We start from the raw sequence: 20,448 nt of genomic DNA, 5'->3' as shown, positions 1-20,448 counted from the left end.
TTTTGGATTTAAATTTTCTCTATTATTCCCAAAATAATGATATTGACTGAAGAATCAATCGAGGAAGCCATTAAATGAGAGAAAAAACCAAGTAGATACTGGCATAATCTTGAATAGAGAATGGTCTTTACCATAAATATATAAAGGTAGAACCTAATCATTAATCATCTGATAAATATGACAATATTTAATTAGATATATAGATATTTAGATCTACATGTCAAGTATATTTGTAATGCAAATGAGTAATTTGGGTCACATTTGTTGTCTTTCTATGGTCTCTAAGTTTTTCACCTCAAAACAAAATCAAGGAATGTTATTCTGTGTAGTGAAATACTAACTATGCTTCTTGCATTTAGAAGACATTTGCACAAAGTCTCCCATTTATAAAAAGCCGGTAGTGTCTGTGTGTGACTTAGTCTCTCACTTCACTCCATGAACTTCCCATATATCCTACAATGTTCATGGATAAACATTTCTTAGTGTATTTGGTTTGGTAGAAGTTAGAATTTAATAAGATGGTTGAAGTTGGAAAAGGTATCAGAAATAGATGTTGGTAGCGTTTCAGCCACCATATCATACTATTTTGAAATATGGTCAAATTCTAAACCGTGTTTAGACTGTTCCTTTTTGTCTCAGTAGGGAACAGTATAACAGAGTAAACAGTACAGAAAGACAGACTTAGACCCAACATATTATACAAAATTCTTAGAAGATTCTCTCTTTACAAAGTATGCTATGCAGGAAGGATGAATTTGCCTTTTCTCAGAAGTCAACACAATATGAAATGCTTATTTATTAGAGATAGGGTAAAGATTCCTAGAGAGTCAACCAGAATAAAAATAGTTCTGTGAAGTCATTTTTTTCGAACTTCTAACTAAAAGTTTAACATTAAATAACCACAAAATACTAAAGCATACCAATTTAGGATATTCTTCATCATAAGCTTCCGAAGATTATATCTACTGAGATATCACTATCGGTATGAACCTTTGATTATAAGAGTAACAATCCAGACTGAAACTTTCAGCTCATCATGTTTCCATGCTTATCTGGCTTCAATTTGGTATTTCTTGTGTAAAAAAGGCCATAGTATGGAAGAATAAGAAGAAAGTAAAATTAAGAGTCTGGAGAATTGACTAATTCTTACTATACTACTACAAATTATTTCATCAATGTGCCATCATTTCCTCATTTATAAAATTATACCTACTCTATTAAATCTTACCTCCACTATTGATTTTATAGGCTAATGAGGCTGGATATGGTGGCTCACACCTGTAAGCCCAGCACTTTGGGAGCCCAAGGTGGTCAGATCACTTGAGGTCTGGAATTTGAGACCAACCTGGCCAACATGGTGAAGTCTTGTCTCTAATAAAAATACAAAAATCAGCTTAACTTGGTGGTGGGTGCCTCAGAAGGCTGAGGCAGTAGAGTCATTTGAATCTGGGAGGTGGAGGTTGCAGTGAGTCAAGATCACACCACTGCACTCCAGTCTGGGCAACACAGTAAGATTCCATCATTTAAAAAAAGTCTGTAACTGCTAAGAAAGTGCTTATATTTGTTTAGAATCATTTTATTTAAATTATTTAAATCAGGTATTTTTGTCAGACACATTTTATTTTTTCATTGGAAACAGCATGCAAGTGAATAGACAAACAAAAATTAACAACTACCACCAAAAATAAAAACAGAAAAAAATCACCAATCAGAAATAAAGTCTAAACACTACCACAACAGCAGCAACTACACAAAGTTAACAACAACAAAAGCAAATGTAAACTTTTCCTTTGCCTGCATAGTTTTTATTTGGGTTTTCTATGAACTATAACTCTGGACTATTCTCATACAATACCTCGTCATCTTCATTGATTACTGATGCTGCTGCTCCTGCTTCTGATGATGATAATGATAAAATAATTGCTAAAATTTTATGGAGAGTAGCCAAGATATTTGCTAAGCATTTGGCACGTATTATTTTCTTTAAGACACATTATTATCTTTTGAAGTACATATTATTATTTCTGTTTTTTTACAGATGATGAAACTGAAACATAGACATATAATTAACTAGCACAAGTTCACATAGAGAGATTTCAGTTCTTTCTTCTCAATCAAAATACTGTGCTCCCTCTGATGATAAACTACTTCCCACTGCTTTAGAAATTTTATAATAGATTATTTAATTATAAAATATTAGTGCCAGAAGAAAACCCTAGCAACTTTCTTTTTTGTTTGTTTTCTTATTTATTTATTTATTTATTTATTTATTTATTTATTTGAGGTGGAGTCTCACTCTGTTGCACAGGCTAGAGTGCAATGGTACAATCTCAGCCTACTGCAACCTCTGCCTCCCAGATTCAAGTGATTCTCCTGCCTCACTCTCTCAAGTAGTAGGGATTACAGGCACCCACCACCATGCCAGCTAATTTTTGTATTTTTAGTACAGACAAGATTTCACCATGTTGGTCAGAATGGTCTCAAAATCCTGACCTCAGGTAATCCACCCACCTTGGCCTCCCAAAGTGTTGGAATTATATGCATGAGCCACTGTGCCCAGCCAACCATAGCAGTTTTCTAATCCACACTCTTACATTTCCAGTGGGATGGCTAAATCAACTTCCCTGGCTCCTCTAAGCAAGTGACATTTCAATTAATGATTTTAATGAGTTTATATATTACATCCAAAACAAGTCATGAGATCAAAGTCTGTTTTTCTTCCTTGAGTCCCATGACACCTACAAAACTATTTAAACGAGTTTTATAGTCAATTGTCCATTGAGAGACCGAGCATCCCAGGACAGCTTTCATTTTCATGAAAGATTTATCTCACACTGCTCTGAACTGAAACCAGAAAAATCTCCTAAAACAAGTTTGACCCCATTGGATCTTAAGGAAATCTCATCTGACAAACCTATTTCTAAAAGAAGTCTATTAATAAATTTTATTTGCCATTCTCTTTGAAGAATATATGTAGATAGCAGAAATATTAGTGTTGGTTACACTCAATCTATTCTCTTTCCTTTACCCTCATTGTGCTGTGCTTAAGCACACAGGAATTGGAGTTAGGCAAATGAGTATAACCTCAGGTCTAAATATGATTTTCTAGAAGTCATTGAACTTCTCTACCCCTAAATTATTTGTTCTATTTAATTAGTATAATGATATAACAATGAAATCCAGATTGAACTAGGTAGCTTATTATAGCATACTTAATAGAATTTGCTATGTTGTAGGTTCATGAAAATGTCTATTATATATTGTAATTATTACTATTAATGCCATTATGATTATTTAATGATTTAATATCTGACTTTGAAATGAGAAATCCTCCAAACACGAACAATTAACCACACTGTAGGTGATTATGTAGTATGTTCTCAAACAATTTGAAGTTTTGGCCAAGCATGGTGGCTCATGCTTATAATACCGGCACTTGGGAGGCCGAGGCAGGCAGATCACAAGATCAAGGGATAAAGACCAGCCTGGCCAACATGGTGAAACCTCATCTCTACTAAAAGTACAAAAATTAGCTGGACGTGGTGGCAGGTGCCTGTAGTTCCAGCTACTTGGGAGGTTGAGGCAGGAGACTGCTTGAACCCAAGAGGCAGAGGTTGCAGTGAGCTGAGATCACGCCACTGCATTCCAGCCTTGCAACAGAACAAAACTCCATCTCAAACAAACAAAATCCCTGAGGTTTAGCATCCTGCTACAGAAAAATATTATATGATTGTTTTTCCCCAAATCCTAAACAGGTGTAGTTAGATTCTTTCTCATGGCAATAAGGTACAGAACAAATTGGACAGTGATTTTTTTTCTTTTTTTAATTTTTTTTTTTTTTGGCCAATTGCCATGAATAAGGTAAGCCTAGGTCTATTCCAGTACCATCTTCTGCCCACTTTCTTAGCCCACATATATACACAAACTGAAACACATGCACACACATACCCAGAAATAGCAGAGATACATTATCTGAGGTAAACTCATGATCTTTGCTACATTCACAACAAACGTTTTGTTGATGCTTTAGGGTAAAAAAAAAAACCCTACCTCATCACCATCAAGAACTTTGAATTGTAGAACTTATTTTGCACAATGGGCTATCAATGTTTTTCTCTAGATTTTAGAAATAAGTCTTAGAAGAAATGAGTATATATATATATTGTAGTCTGTGACAAGTGGGACAATATCCCAAGATAATTTTCAGTCCCAGTGGGGCTTCTGATAGTTAATTACTCTCATCCTAGTGGTGTAGGCATACAGCTTAGCTGATTACTTTTAAATGTAAAAAGATAAAGGATAATAACACAATTGAATATAACATAACCATGAATAACATAACATGTCTTCATCATTGAAAGAGGTTTGATTAAAGCAACAGTCTTTTAGTTCTACCAGCAAGAAATATATATTCATCTTGTAAATACTTATTTCTATCAGTTCTTATTATGAATTCAGATACTTAATGATACTTTGAAGTATTTAGTTATATGATGGAATTCTAAAGTAAAAGTTCAATATATTGAGAAGAATCTCAGGTACTCTAATATTTTGCTTGTTTTTCCATGGTTGGAGTGAATAGAAAGAAATATGCCTGGAATGTTAAGCTACAGGAGTAAACACTGATGATTCAGACAACCTAGTTTTGAATGGTAGCTGTGCAACTCCACGGCTATGGGACCTTGAACTACCTACTTAATCCAAGGTTTACTAATTTTTAAATCATGAATAATACTTGCAAACATGAAATTCTTATCAAGATTGAGATAACTCAATATCACTTGTTCAGCAGATGGTACTTGTTCCATGACTCTTAGTTTTCTCTAACAGTTACAGCAGTATATGCAAAAGTATTTCTTAATACTTTATAGCACTGCTCTAGACTGTAACATTCTTTAAATGATTGACAATGGCATAGTCTACACCTTATGATTCTTAAGATAAATTGACAGACTAGAGAGTGGATAAATACAGAATCCGACCAGGCCTTTTTTTTTTTTTTTTTTTTGAGACAGTCTCATTCTGAATTTTCTATACCTGGTAGAAAAACTGAAATCAGTTTTGTGGCTTATAAAAGGGCTTTTTATTTAATAAGTGGACCTAGGTTAGAAACAGAAGGTTTAAACAATGTTGTCAACCTTTAAGAGCATCCAGTGAATGATTCAATAGTGCACTCATTTATATAGAAGAGGAATATTACCTCTAAAACTGAGAGCAGCTTATTCATAGGTTGTGTCCTTTATGTGGTAGAAAACATAAGGTTTAGAAAAAGATGTAATCAGGCAAATAAAAGAAATAAACAGTTATTTAATCAGGAAAAGAGGAAGTCAAATTATCGCTATTTGCAGATGACATGATTGTATATTTAGAAGACCCATCGTCTTAGCCCAAAATCTCCTTAAGATGATAAGCAACTTCAGCAAAGTTACAAAATCGATGTGCAAAAATCACAGGCATTCCTATACACCAATAACAGACAAACAGAGAGCCAAATCATGAACGAACTCCCATTAACAATTTCTACAAAGAGAATAAAATACCTAGGAATACAACTAACAAAGGAAGTGAAGGACCTCTTCAAGGAGAACTACAAACCACTGCTAGAGGAAATAAGAGAGAGCACAAAGAGGCTCATGGTTAGGAAGAATCAATATCTTGAAAATGGCCATACTGCCGATAGTAATTTATAGACTCAATGCTATCCTCATCAAGCTACTATTGATTTTCTTCTCAGAACTGGAAAAAAAAAACAACTTAATTCATATGGAACCAAAAAAGAGCCCGCATAGCCAAGACAATCCTAAGCAAAAAGAACAAAACTGGAGGCATCACGCTATCTGACTTCAAACTACTACAAGCTTACATTAATCAAAACAGCATGGTACTGGTACCAAAACAGAGATACAGACCAATGGAACAGAACAGAGGCCTCTGAAAAAATGCCACACACTTACAACCATCTGATCTTTGACAAACCTGAAAAAACAAGTAAGGAGAAAGAATTCCCTGTTTAATAAATGATGTTGGAAAAACTGGCTACCCACGTGCAGAAAGCTGAAACTGGACCCATTCCTTACACTTTATACAAAAACTAACTCCAGATGAATTAAGGATTTAAACATAAAACCTAACACCATAAAAACCCTAGAAGAAAACCTAGGCAATAGATCAGGACATAGGCATACACAAGGACTTGATGACTAAAACACCAAAAGCAATGGCAATAAAAGCCAAAATAGACAAATTAGAGCTAATTAAACTTAAGAGCTCTGTACAGCAAAAGAAACAATCGTTGGATTGAACCAGCAACCAACAGAATGGGAAAAAATTTTTGCAAGCTACCTATCTGACAAAGGGCTAATATCCAGAACCTACAAAGAACTAAAACAAATGTACAAGAAAAAAACAAACGACCCCATCAAAAAGTGGGTGAAGGATATTAGCAGGCATGTTTCAAAAGAAGACATTTATGCAGCCAACAAACATATGAAAAAATGCTCATCATCAATGGTCATTAGAGAAATGCAAATCAAAACCGCATTGAGACACCATCTTATGCCAGTTAGAATAGCAATCATTAAAAAACATGGAGACAACAGATGCTGGAGAGGATGTGGAGAAATAAGAACACTTACACTGTTGGTAGGAGTGTAAATTAGTTCAACCATTGTGAAAGACAGTGTGGCAATTCCTCAAGGATCTAGAAATAGTAATACCATTTGACCCATTATAGGGTGTATACCCAAAGGATTATAAAGTGTTCTCTTACAAAGACACATGCAGTATGTTCATTGAAGCACTGTTTGCAATAGCAAAGACTTAGAACAAACCCAAATGTCCATCAATGATAGACTGGATAAAGAAAATGTGGCACATATACACAATGCAATACTATGCAGCCATAAAAAGGGACAAGTTCATGTCCTTTGTGGGGACATGGATAAATCTGGAAACCATCATTCTCAGCAGACTGACACAGGAACAGAAAACCAAACACCACATGTTCTCACTCATAAGTGAGTGTTGAACAATGAGAACACATGGACACAGGGAGGGGAATATCACATACTAGAGTCTGTTATGGGGTGAGGGATTAGGGGAGCACTATCAGGTGGTGGGGAGGTTGGAGAGGGATAACATTAGGAGAAATACCTAATGTAGGTGATGAGGGGGTGGAGGCAGCAAACCATCATGGCATGTGTATACATATTTATAATTCTGTAGGATCTGTACATGTACCTCAGAACTTAAAATACAATCTAAAAAAGAAAAAGATGCTTCCTTGTAAGGAATCACAATAAGCCCCAAGATGACTGGACCTACAGAAACAAGGATTCTAAAGTGCTGATATTCTCAGTTTTCCATATTATGTTCTGTCTTCAATATGGTAGATAATTGTATTCTTTAATGGGATAATGAAAGACAATTTGATTTTTTTTCAGAGCCAGAAATTTACAAATTTAGAGACGAATATTGACATTTTTTGTTTCTCCTGCTAGGAAAAAGTAAAATAATTGAGAAAGTTTGCTTTTCTTTTGCAGATTAGGGAGGGGAAGAAAATACTATACAGATTAAAAGCTACAAGTACTACAAGAAAATGCTTTACAGATCAAACGCTATGGTACCATGCATGGTACTGTAAGGAAACCACCAGAGCCAAATTATAACTTAGAAACTTTGTCATCTATATTGTTAAATATTAGTATCGTACAGTAAAAGATAAACTCAACTATTTGAAGCCTTCAGAACTGGTCCAGACAACCTCTGAAACTCTGGAATATCCTGTCTGATAAGGGCATTTTTATATACTTTGCCCTAGTTTGCACTGATGGTATGATTTATTCTGAATGCCTGTTTTTGCATGCCTGGGGCTTCTGGGTTATGTTGTATTAGTTTGGGCCATTAAAGACTGTATATCTAAAATCAGGTAAGGGGGTTCATGCCTATGTAAGTGACCCTCAACAAAACCCTGAACAAAGACTTGGTAAGCTTCTCTGATTGGCAATATTCCATACTTGTTATCAGCCAATACTTCTTGGAGAATTAAATGTTGCCTGTGTGATTCTACTTAAGAGGACAAGTGGAAGTTCATACTTGGTTCTCCTGGAAACTGACCTATACATTCTTTTCCTTCTAGGATTTAATCTGTATATTTTTGCAACAGGTTCACTGTATACTGGTTACCTACTTCTCTGGGTCCAGTGAGACAGAACACCCATACAAACAAGTAACATGAAGCAGGCAGCAAAGGACAACAGAAGCCTAGGATTTATTGAAAGCTAAGCTTCCAAAGTTCAGGAAAGATACCCAGAGTGAATGGCATCTCATCTGCATATGCCTCACTTGCACTGCAGCTGAGGGGACCCAGAAAGCAACCTATCCTGTTTTATACCCTGGGGTTGCAAGAATTGCTGAGCCAAAGCCTTGAAGGACAACCTGTTTCTAAGGTGAAGGAGACATTGGCCAGAACAACACAGGCGCTGTTCCAGCTGCCTCCCCTGTCTCAGAATGTTGTATTTGCAGCAGATTCTAGAGTTATTTTTGTGAATTACACATGAGGAAGGAGGGTCAACTGGATTGCTCAAAGGCTACCTTGAAACTTTCCTGCAATCTGGAGTTATAATAAACTATAACCATAAGCATAATAGCTTGTATGAGTTCTGTGAGTTCTTTTAGTGAATCATTGAAACTGACGATAGTCTTTGGGACCTCTGATACAAGTACTAAGTTCTAAAAACGTCCTCAAGAGTTTTTTTTAAATAAGATTTCAACCTTCTTTATTTTTATTTCAAATATATAAAAATATGTAAGATAGTTATAAAATATTTTACTATAAAATATGTAAACATTTAGTTTATTCTAAAAGCATTGACATAAATCAGAAATCAAAAGAAATACTTATAAACTCACCACTGAAATTAAGTAAAAAGCAAAAAATCCTAAATGTTGCCAAAATTGGAAATTCTCTATGATCATCCTCATTATCTTGTGTCCCTGACAGGGGCAGCTACTTTTCTGCATTATTCTCTATATTTCAATTTTAAGAATAATTTTATCTATAGTCCTAAAACTATTCTTTTAATAAATCTACTTTTTAAAAATTTTGAACATTGTAAATATGATACAATGTTTTTCATCTATAGTGCATATGTTTTTCTGCAATATTATGTTTCTGGCTGGGTGCTGTGGCTCATGCCTGTCTCTACTAAAAATGCAAAAATTAGCTGAGCGTGGTGGGCACCTGCAATCCCAGCCACTTGGGAGGCTGAGGCAGGAGAATGGTTTGAACCTGAAAGGCAGAGGTTGCAGTGAGCCTAGAATGTGCCATTGCATTCCAGCCTCGGTGACAGAGCAAGACTCCGTCTCCTCCCATCCCCAAATTTATATATGCGTGTGTGTGTGTGTGTGTGTGTGTGTGTGTGTGTGTGTAGTTTCTATCATTCTTCCAGGTTCATACATATTTCTTCACTCTGTAATTTCACAATTTGTAGTATTCTTTTCCTTTGTTGTATCATAATTAAATTGCTTATTACCTAATTTTATAACCAATGCAACTATGAATGTTATTTTACATGTACAAGAGTCTGCATTGATTTCGTATAGGGTACACATAGTTCAACTTTAAAATACAGCAAATTATTTTCTAAATTTCTTGTTCATATCTACACTGTCAACAACAAAACATTACACTTCAGGTTACTTATACTTGCTAATACTTTTTATTCTCTGAAATTTAACATTTCCTGCCAATATAATAGGAGTGGCAGATATTTCTAATCTTAGCATACCTGGAATAATTTGTTGTGTATTATATGAGGTAGGAATCTTAGGATTTTTTCACAGTTATTAAAAAATGTACATTCTCCTTATATCTTCAGTGATGCTCTATGATATATTAAATTTTTATTTTTGGGTGGGTGTTTCTGTGCTTCCTGTTGTGATCACCTGCCAATGTTCAATTTTCGTCATTGCTATGCTTTCCTTCCTATTACAGCATTGATATAAGCTTACTTGATACTTCTTCAAGAATGTCTTGGCCTTTTTTGTTCTGGGTTATTACTAAAAAAATTATAACCATCTTGTAACATTAATTGAGAATATTATTAAAATATTGTTTGGAATTATATTACAGACCAATATTGGAAAAAGTATATTTTTGTAAGAATCATCCTCATAAACATGTAGTCACTGATTGTTTACATTATTGATGATCTTTTAATCATATTTTATAATTGTCTCCATAAAAGTTTAGGGTATCTGCTGTTAATTATATTTCCTAAGGGCACTGCATGCTATAAAAGTTTTCCTTTAGAAATTAATGTTAAGTCATTTCTGCCAGGGCAAGGAAATACAACTAACCTCCAGATACTGATTCTATCTGATTCTATATTCAGCAACCCAATGTCTTTTTTTTTTTTTTTTTGAGACGGAGTTTCCCTCTTGTTACCCAGGCTGGAGTGCAATGGCGCATTCTTGGCTCACCCCAACCTCTGCCTCCTGAGTTCAGACAATTCTCCTGCCTCAGCCTCCTGAGTAGCTGGGATTACAGGCACGCACCACCATGACCAGCTAATTTTTTGTATTTTTTTTTTTTAGTAGAGACAGACTTTCACCATGTTGACCAGGATGGTCTCGATCTCTTGACCTCATGATCCACCCGTCTCGGCCTCCCAAAATGCTGGGATTACAAGCATGAACCACTGTGCCCGGCCCCAATGTCTTTTATTAATTCACATAATGTGTCATTTTATCCCCTTGCATGAGTTTATTTCTTAGACATCTTTTAAAGTTTTGTGTTTATTTGGTTTTGTTTTCCCTCAGCCTCCAACAAATTATTACCTTGTTACTTAGAACTGGAGATATTGAACAGTGTTGTCATTAATTTTAAAGTGAATACCATTTAACTTCTGTTTATCAGCCTTGATCATAAAATGTACATTCATTTTTAAATTCTAATTGAAGTTGTGATTGAGCCTTTCAATGTCCTGAACCATTATTGGCATAAAGAAAGATAGAAAAATCCCATTTGTAATCATAAGTTATTTAAAACAAAAGTTCAAGCAACTAAAAAAAATAAAATTTTAGCCATTAAATTGGATGCACAAAAAGACCATGGCTTTAAAGGTTTTCCACTACTATTGAAAGCATAGTCATTTCAATATTTTTTCTGGAAATTCTCAGTGTTAATTCTGTCACCTTTTGAGACAAATTAACCATTCAGAGTGAATGCCAATAAACTCATTACTAATAATATTTCAGGCATTTTAGCTTGAATTCAAAGAATATATAGAGCAATTATTATATTATTTTGTTTATTTAATTTTTTTTTTAGAAGGAGTCTCACTCTGTGGCCCAGGATGGAGTGCAGTGAGACCACCACGCCTCCGGGTGCAAGCAATTCCCTGCTTCAGCTTCTGAGTAACTGGGACTACAGGTGTCTGCCACTGCGCCCAGCCAATTTTTGTATTTTTGGTAGGGACAGAGTTTCACCATGTTGACCAGGATGGTTTCGATCTCCTGACCTCGTGATCCACACGCCTCTTCCTCCCAAGTACCGGGATTACAGGCGTGAGCCATGGCGCCCGCCGCAAGCAATTATTAGTGAAAGGATAATGATAAGCAATGATTATCCTTAGAGAAAACCGAACATATGGTAAAGAAATTAAGACTCCTCCAGAACTTTCTTTACTGTAACAAATCCCTTTGAAAATTGTGAATTATTTCATTTTGCATTGGGGAAAACATCGAGTTCAGCATCAGAATTTTTTTTAACAATGCGGTTTTTATTCAGTCTCAGGGAAATCAACAGATATTCCAATTACTTAATGAATCATATCTTTTCTATTCTCTATTTAAAAACCCACATGTGGATTTCAACAAAAAAATGACCAAAAGACCAAGTTTTCTTCATTCTTCATTGCAATTTATTATATGTGTTTGTCTTAGTAACACAGAGAAGCTTATTAGAGTAAAACATTAAAATCCTGAAGTCAATCCTTATATAGATGACTTCCACAAACATGCTTCCACTATCAGAAGTAACAAAACATGAATATAATCATTTATAAAACTGACTTTATTAAATATTTTTGAAATTTTTAAATGAGTTAAATCTATTAATTTTTTATTCATTATTGTATTCACAAATATTTTTTGAATGCCTGCTATGTGGCAGACACTATTTAATTAGCCTAGTCATTAACTGCAAAGGTGTGTGGTCTAAAATAGTTTATTAGAAACGTAAAAGAGATAAATATGTAATAACTGAATATCATAGATTCTATTATTATGTCCTGTGAAGATAATTAAATGGGTTTTTGTAATTAAGGGCTTCACTCAATCTTTGATGTTGAAATTTTGTTTTGTTTTGTTTAATTTTAGCTATACAAAGCACAACAATCTTATATAATAAAATCAAAATGTGGAAATACAAGTCAACAAAATAGTATTATTTTTATTGTGTAACTCAATGACTACCAAAGATACTTACTTTCTTTGAAAAGTAACTATTCAAACATTTTTTTACACTTTTTCTCTTTCTTCCTCTTCTTATTCCTATTCTTATTCTTACCTTGTTCTTCTTCTTCTTTTCTTCTTGCTGGTAGTTGAGTAAGTGACATGTGAAAATCTAGAACTTACTCAACATTTTAAAAACTGCAGTGTTCTCCTGATCAGTACACAACTTAAACCCAGTCAAGAGACTACAAGTGTAAAAACACTAATCTCTTATGCACCTTCCCTGAAAGTCAATGCCTTTATTACTTCATGAGATAATTAGGAGGAAACAATTATCTTGAATTTTAGCTTGAATTCCAAGAATATGTAGAGCCATCATTATTATTATTATTTTATTTGTTTGTTTATTGTTTTGAGATGGAGACTCACTCTGTGGACTAGGATGGAGTGCAGTGGTGCGATTTCAGCTCACTGCAAACTCGGCCTCCCAGGTTCAAGCAATTTACCTGTTTTAAGATTCCCATTGGTCGTTAAAGCCTTTGTAATCTGTTAGAAAATACAATTACATATATTGCTATGCCATCAGGTTCAAAGATTATACACTTATATGTCTTAAAAATAAACTGAATGTTTAATTCATTCAAGACTTCCTTCATAAAAGATTATTTCTTTTATATTAATATAAAATGATATATGTATATACATAAGACTATATATATCATAATCTAGATAGGAGTCAAAGAATAATAAGACAAATCAATTTTTAAGTTTTTGGGTTTGGAAGTAATGTTACCTAATTGAGATGCAATGGTATTTGTGGGTACACTCTTTAATCAATGGTAAGTTGTAAAATTAGGTGTACTACATTTCTGTGTGTTAACAAAGGAATTTCTGTATATCTGGCATTATTTGCATGTGTATTATTTAGTATAATTTTTTTAGAATATTAAGAGTCTTGCTACCCTCTCTTCGTATACATAATAATTTGATTTAAACTTGAAATTTAAATTTGAAATCTAAGGTATTAGTATTGCATTATTTGAAAGTTATTAAGTTTAGTTCTAAGTATGATTTATTAAATATATGCATAATGTGTTTTATTACTTTTCATTAATTTGATGCATTTAAAATAAAAAAGACATAAAATTTATAACTTCCATTTAAACTGTTTGAAGATTTTTAATTAACTACTTTTGTAAATGAGCATAGTCATTGTGCAAAGGCCCCTCAGTAGATTGTTAAATTCTCCTAAGTATATGTAGAAAGCAAGCCTTAAATATCAACTTAACAGTTTCAAGATTTTACAATGTCGCATCTTAATAACTGAAGAGATTTTGAATAGACTTTCGTGTGAATAGTACCATGTTTCCTCATCTAAAATATGAGAGAAATAATTATGACTATCTCAACAAGTGATGTAGAACATTTATTAAGAATTTAAATGTAAAACCTTAATATGATACTTAATGTATTAAGAATTCCCTATACAAATAGACTCCCTTTCATATGGACCCCAAGTGTAGTTTATTGCTATCTGGAGAATTTAGATCTAGAAAATATGTACTTTCATCCCCTTGTAGAATCAGAATCACAAATAATAATTTCAAAAAGACCACACAACTTTAAAATTTAAAAAAAATTAGGTTTCCTTATTCATTATCCTATTTACTTTAAACATTATAGAATGTATTTAAAGTATTTCTTTAAACACAGTAGAATGGATAGTTGTAAGGTTTCTTTAAACATTGCAGAATGGGTATCAGTAAGATAGTATTTCTTTAAACATTGTAGAATGGATATTAGTAAGTTTCCCCTTCTCCTTTCTTATATTGAGAAATAGAGCTAGATTGGAAGTAAAACATATAAACAAAGTCACACACGCACACACACAGAGTGACAAAGGGGTTAGGGAATGTTAAACAAAATTTATGGGAGGCCATTATTTTTAATTTTTTATTGCATTTTAGGTTTTGGGGTACATGTGCAGAACGTGCAAAACAGTTGCATAGGTACACACATGGCAGTGTGTTTTGCTTGCTTTCTCCCCTTCACCCACATTTGGCATTTTTCCCCAGGTTATCCCTCCCCAGCTCCCCCCCCAGCTGGCCCTCCCTTTCCCCCAATAGACCCCAGTGATTAGTACTCCCCTCCCTGTGTCCATGTGTTCTCATTTTTCATCACCCTCCTATGAGTGAGAATATGCGGTATTTCATTTTCTGTTCTCGTGTCAGTTTGCTGAGAATGATGTTCTCCAGATTCATCCATGTCCCTACAAACGACACAAACTCATCATTTCTGATTGCTGCATAATATTCCATGGTGTATATGTGCCGCATTTTCCCAATCCAGTCTATCATCTATGGGCATTTGGGTTGGTTCCAGGTCTTTGCTAATGTAAACAGTGCTGCAATGAACATTTGTGTGCATGTGTCCTTATAGTAGAACGATTTATAGTCCTTTGGATATATACCCAGTAATGGGATTGCTGGGTCAAATGGAATTTCTATTTCTAAGGCCTTGAGGACATAATTTTAAACTTGTCTCCTGAAAGCCAGGTAATCAAACTGAACTTGGAACAGTCCTATTTTCCAAATACACAGATTTCAGCCAAACTGAGACAATCTAATATAAACCATTTAAACCCTAAAAGTAACTTTGAAATAACCAAGCTATTTTTTTTTTAGATGGAATCTCGCACTGTTGCCCAGGCTGGAGTGCAGTGGTGCTATCTCACCTCACTGCAGCCTCCACCTCCTGGGTTCAAGTGATTCTCCTGCCTCAGCCTCCCAAGTAGCTGGGACTACAGGTGCGTACCACCATGCCCAGCTAATTTTTTGTAGTAGAAATTGGGTTTCATTATTTTGGCCAGGTGGTCTCAAACAACTGACCTCGTGATCCACCTGCCTCAACCTCCCACCTGCCTCAACCTCCCAAAGTGCTGGGATTACAGGCGGGAGCCACTGCACCCAGCCCCAGATTCTGCTTTCTCCCATCCTTTTCTGTCTGTAAAGCCAACCTCCTCTGCTCAACTCAGTGGATCTCTTATCCTATTTTTTGGAAGTAGATGTTACCCAATTCTAGAGTTGCAAATAAACACCAGTTCTAAATTTAAAATAATTTGTGGTAGTTTTGCCTTTTGACGGGGAAGAATACTAATTTGGTGTTGGGCTATGTATCCAATAAGCTAAAAATACAGAGAAAGAAACAATGTACATAGTCAATACATAACATTTTCACTGACTTCAAATGAGACTTTAAAGTAACATAGACATCAGAAATCACTTTATGATACCAGTGCTAAATAATCTCACTCTGTCATCCAGGCTGGAGTGCAGTGGCATGACCACTGCTCACCGCAACCTCAGCCTCTGGGTTCAAATGATTCTCATGCCTCAGCCTCCTGAGTAGCTGGGATTACAGGCATGTGCCACCAGACTCTACTAATTTTTTTGTATTTTGTATTTTTAGTAGAGGCAGAGTGTCGCCATGTTGGCCAGGCTGCTCTGAAACTCTTGACATCAACTAATCCACCTGCCTTGGCCTCCCAAAATATTGAGATTACAGGCATGAGACACCACCCCCAGCCTGTGTTTAATTTTCTTTTGAGACTTAAGTTCCTGCCTTTAGAGAATTGACTCCTCAATTAACACTTATTATCTAGTCCCCATGATCACCCAAACTGCTTGAAGTAAAACCAAATAAAAATGCAGGTTCATGTATTTAATCGGAAAGTTAAATCTTAAAGTCTTTCCAATGGATAATTCAACTTTTCACTGCACTTTGAAAAGTTTCTTTTTTTATATTTTTAGCCTACAAGTGAGAATCCCACATAAAAAAGAAAATACTAGACTTCTTTGGTAAAACTCCACATGGAAAGTAAGTTATAAAGATTATTTTGCTGTTTTTCACTTCAGTGGACAGGTACCTTTTCTGCTACATAGGATTAATTTGTACTTTGTAACTAAAATAAGTGTTCAGATTACTTTAAAACATTAAATAGCATTCTTAAGGATATAATAGATGTCAAAATATTTGTTACTTGAAATGATTACTATTATTGCAGCGGGGGGGCATGTATAAATTTTAGAGTTAAATGTGTAGGGTGGATTTGAGGGCAAGAGAAAAATGTATTTGAGTGAAACCCACACCCCTTCATAGAAAATAGTAGTGATTTTAGCAGTAATGTGTCATATTTGAATGAGGGTTGGTATAGAAAAAATAGTACAATGTTTGCATATTTACAGAAACTGAAGAATGTGGACTTAGACCAGAAATTTGAGAGACCTACAACCCAGATTCAATAGAGACAATTTTTTATTAAATTCACATGCTGAACCATTTGACTTCTAATCATTCTTCAGTCACTCTAATTACTATGCCATATTATGCTAGGTTATTTCCATATGTGAATATCCTTATTAACATTTCTATTTTTATATAAACTTTCAAAGGGAGAAACATTTTCATCTCATACAAAGTTTACACAAAATATATTTCTAATAAATGACCAAAAATAGTTATACCTCAGTGACTGAGTTCATCCTACTGGGATTAGCAGACACCGGTACCCTGTTGGCTGTGACTTGGAATTAGCTTGATAGTGGACACTGTAGTGTAACAATTATTGGTTCACTTTTGAAACATTGCCAAACCATTTTTAAGGATATGATAGACGCCAAAACATTGAGTGTTTGAAATGGTCACTGTTTTTGCTGCTTAGGGCTACACATAAGCCATTCTCGGGAGATGAAATATGAACTTTAGAGTTGAAGAATGTACAGAGTGGTGGTGAGAAAAGAAAAAAGTACTTGAGTTAAATTCACACACCTGCTCTGAGAATGAGAGAAATTTTAGTAAGAATATTTTTATCCTTTTACATTCCGGATGTGGGCTAGTATAGAAACAATAGAACAAAGTATTTACATTTGCAGAAATTGAGAATGTGGACTTGAGCTAGTGATTTCAGATGCCAACAACTCCAATTCAATACAATCATCTATTACATGCAAATGATTATCCATGCATCCCCTAATGTTTCTCTTACCTCAGTTATTCCAGTCATGATGACATATTATCCCAGGTTTTTGTTTATTTCTTTGCCATATGTGACTGTTCAATTAACACCTTTTTTTTTAAACTTTTAGAGAGGAAAATATTTACAACTAACACGAATATTACACAAAATATATTTGTCATAAATGTCTAGAGAAAATTATACCTCACTGACTGAGTTCATCCTGTTGGGATTAACAGACACGCTGGAGCTACAGATTATCCTCTTTCTGTTTTTTCTTGTGATTTACACACTTACAGTACTGGGGAATATCGGGATGATCCTCTTAATCAGGATAGACTCCCGACTTCACACCCCCATGTATTTCTTCCTGGCTAACCTGTCCTTTGTGGACATTTGCTACTCAACCACCATCACCCCGAAGATGCTGGCAGATTTATTATCAGAGAAGAAAACCATCTCTTTTGCTGGCTGCTTCCTACAGATGTACTTCTTTATCGCCCTGGCAACAACTGAATGCATCCTCTTTGGGTTAATGGCCTATGACCGGTATGTGGCCATATGTCACCCATTACTTTACTCCTTGATTATGTCCAGGACAGTCTGCCTTAAAATGGCAGCTGGGGCTTTTGCTGCAGGGTTGCTGAACTCCATGGTCAACACTAGCTATGTCAGCAGGTTGCCCTTCTGTGGCTCCAATGTCATCCATCACTTCTTCTGTGACAGTCCCCCACTTTTCAAGCTCTCTTGTTCTGACACACACTTGAAGGAAAGCATCTTTTCCACTTTCGCTGGTGTGAATATGGTCGGGGCTCTGGTTGTCATCCTTGCCTCCTACTCCTATGTTCTCTTCTCCATTTTTTCTATACATTCAGGGGAGGGGAGGCACAGGGCTTTCTCTACATGTGCCTCTCATCTGACAGCCATAATTCTGTTCTATGTCACCTCCATCTATACTTACCTGAGACCTAGTTCCAGCTACTCCCTGAATCAGGACAAAGTGGCTTCTGTGTTCTACACGGTGATGATCCCCATGTTGAATCCTCTCATCTACAGCCTCAGGAATAAGGAAGTGAAGAAGGCTTTAGTGAACGTCATTACCAGGAAAATAATCCCTTCATTTCTCTGATTGTTTGGTTTAAAATCTGAATTAAAGAGCATTTTTTATGTACTTTCATCGAAGTCTAGTCCATGTCTACATTTTTTCCTTGAAATATTTTCTTAGTAAACACATTCTGCCAATCCTCAATTATTTGTATCCAGTTAGGGGTAAAGCAAATTGCCCAAACTGATAAAAGACCAAGGGGCCTTCACTTTATAATCATTCTAAATCTTCACTGAGTTCTCGTAGTTAGGGCTTCTTTTAATACAGGAAGAAAGGGATTAAATGTTTAGAAACCAAAGCCACAATGTCACATGATGCTATCCATATACAATATTTTTGATTATTCATATTTTTGTATTTTCCTCATTTATTATTTGGAACATATTTTTAAATATCACATACAACAGAAATATTTTTAATAAAAATATAATTCCCATTTTAGGTGGTCAAATTGTTACTTGGAGAGATGCTTAAATCAAAATTTGAGACTACAGTGTTAACAGACACAGATTTCTCCACCTTTTATGTCTCTCCCCTTCCATACAAATCTATATTCATTAAAGTAATCATGTTAATTTGTACAGAAATGAGCTATCAGAAAATCTACTGTCTGATCAGAATACATCAAATACAGCTCTTCTTCATTCTAATTTATTGCTCACAAATTTTTTAGCCCCTTTACTATGGTCTGAATGTTCCCCTCAAAATTTATATGTTGAAATTTAATAACCAGTGTGAGAGCATTAACAGGTAGAGTCTCTAGGACATGATTAAATTATGAGGATGAAGCCTTCATGAGTGGAATTAGTGACCTTACAAAAGAAGTGCGAGAGAGCTGTTTACCCCTTCTGCCATGCGATCAAACAGCAAGGAGACACTGCCTTTGAAGCAGAGACAAGACATCAACCACCAAGTCTGCTGGTTCTCTGATCTTGGACTTTCCCAGCCTTCAAAACTTTGAGCAATAAGTTTCTGTTACTCATACATTACCCAGTCTAAAGCATTTTATTATAGCAACCTGAGTAAGCTGAGCCACCCTGCTCTTCCTTTCTGTCTTCTAGATTAACACATACACACAAGCTACAAGCCACAGGCACACACATTTAGTTGTTACAGATTTTAATCAGTGTATATTTTCAAAAGAGGTAGATCAATGGTCACTGAATAAACCTGACATTTTCTTAAAATACATTTCATCAATTTTCTGTATACAGAAATCTTTTTTTTGTTAGAATAAAAGTGAATTAAAATCAATATTAATTTTAAAGGTAAGCATTATTAATATGGAGATAGATGGGGAGTTGGCTTAGCAGATATGCAGAGGAAATGGAATGAGAACTAGGGCTCCCTAAAGAGACAGCCATACTTATCTGGAGTATCTGAAGGAAAATTTTTCATGGTCTTTGCCTTTGCTGCTGAAGTTATACCAGAAGTGTTGATGTTCTCATGATCTGAGATGTGGACACAGCATACATTATTCACTATCATAAAAATGTCATTCAGGTAAATTTCATAAAAACAATAACATTTTCTTGCTTACGCATTTATGTAAAAATGTTCCAAGTGTTTTTTTAAATTTTATTTAACTAAAAATAAATTTAACTTGTAAAAACATTTAAAAACTCTTTATTATATTGGATGCGATTTTCTAATTATCCCCTTTCTTTGGAAACAGTGTTTGCTAAATACTTTCTTATGAATTTAGTAAGAAATTTTTTTGTCTTTTTTTTTTGAATTTCACTCTTGTTACCCAGGCTGTAGTGCAACGGCGTGATCTCGGCTCACTGCAACCTCCGCCTCCTGGGTTCAGGCAATTCTCTTGCCTCAGCCTCCCGAGTAGCTGGGATTACAGGCACGCACCACCATGCCCAGC

At 35.0% G+C, this 20,448-nt stretch overlaps 1 protein-coding gene across 1 annotated transcript; it reads left to right on the top strand.

Moving 5' to 3' along the window:
• Window positions 1–17,654: 17,654 nt before the first annotated feature.
• On the top strand, window positions 17,655–18,599 carry LOC100408677 (olfactory receptor 5F1). Its single transcript, XM_002755332.3, has one exon. It carries the CDS (start codon window positions 17,655–17,657, stop codon window positions 18,597–18,599), a length of 945 nt encoding a protein of 314 aa, XP_002755378.3.
• The last annotated feature ends 1,849 nt before the right edge of the window (window positions 18,600–20,448 follow it).

Source organism: Callithrix jacchus, chromosome 10 (genome assembly GCF_049354715.1).
Source record: "Callithrix jacchus isolate 240 chromosome 10, calJac240_pri, whole genome shotgun sequence".
NCBI lineage: Eukaryota > Metazoa > Chordata > Mammalia > Primates > Cebidae > Callithrix > Callithrix jacchus.
Note: the sequence above shows the minus strand (reverse complement) of the source record. Positions and strands in the feature narration are given on the sequence as shown.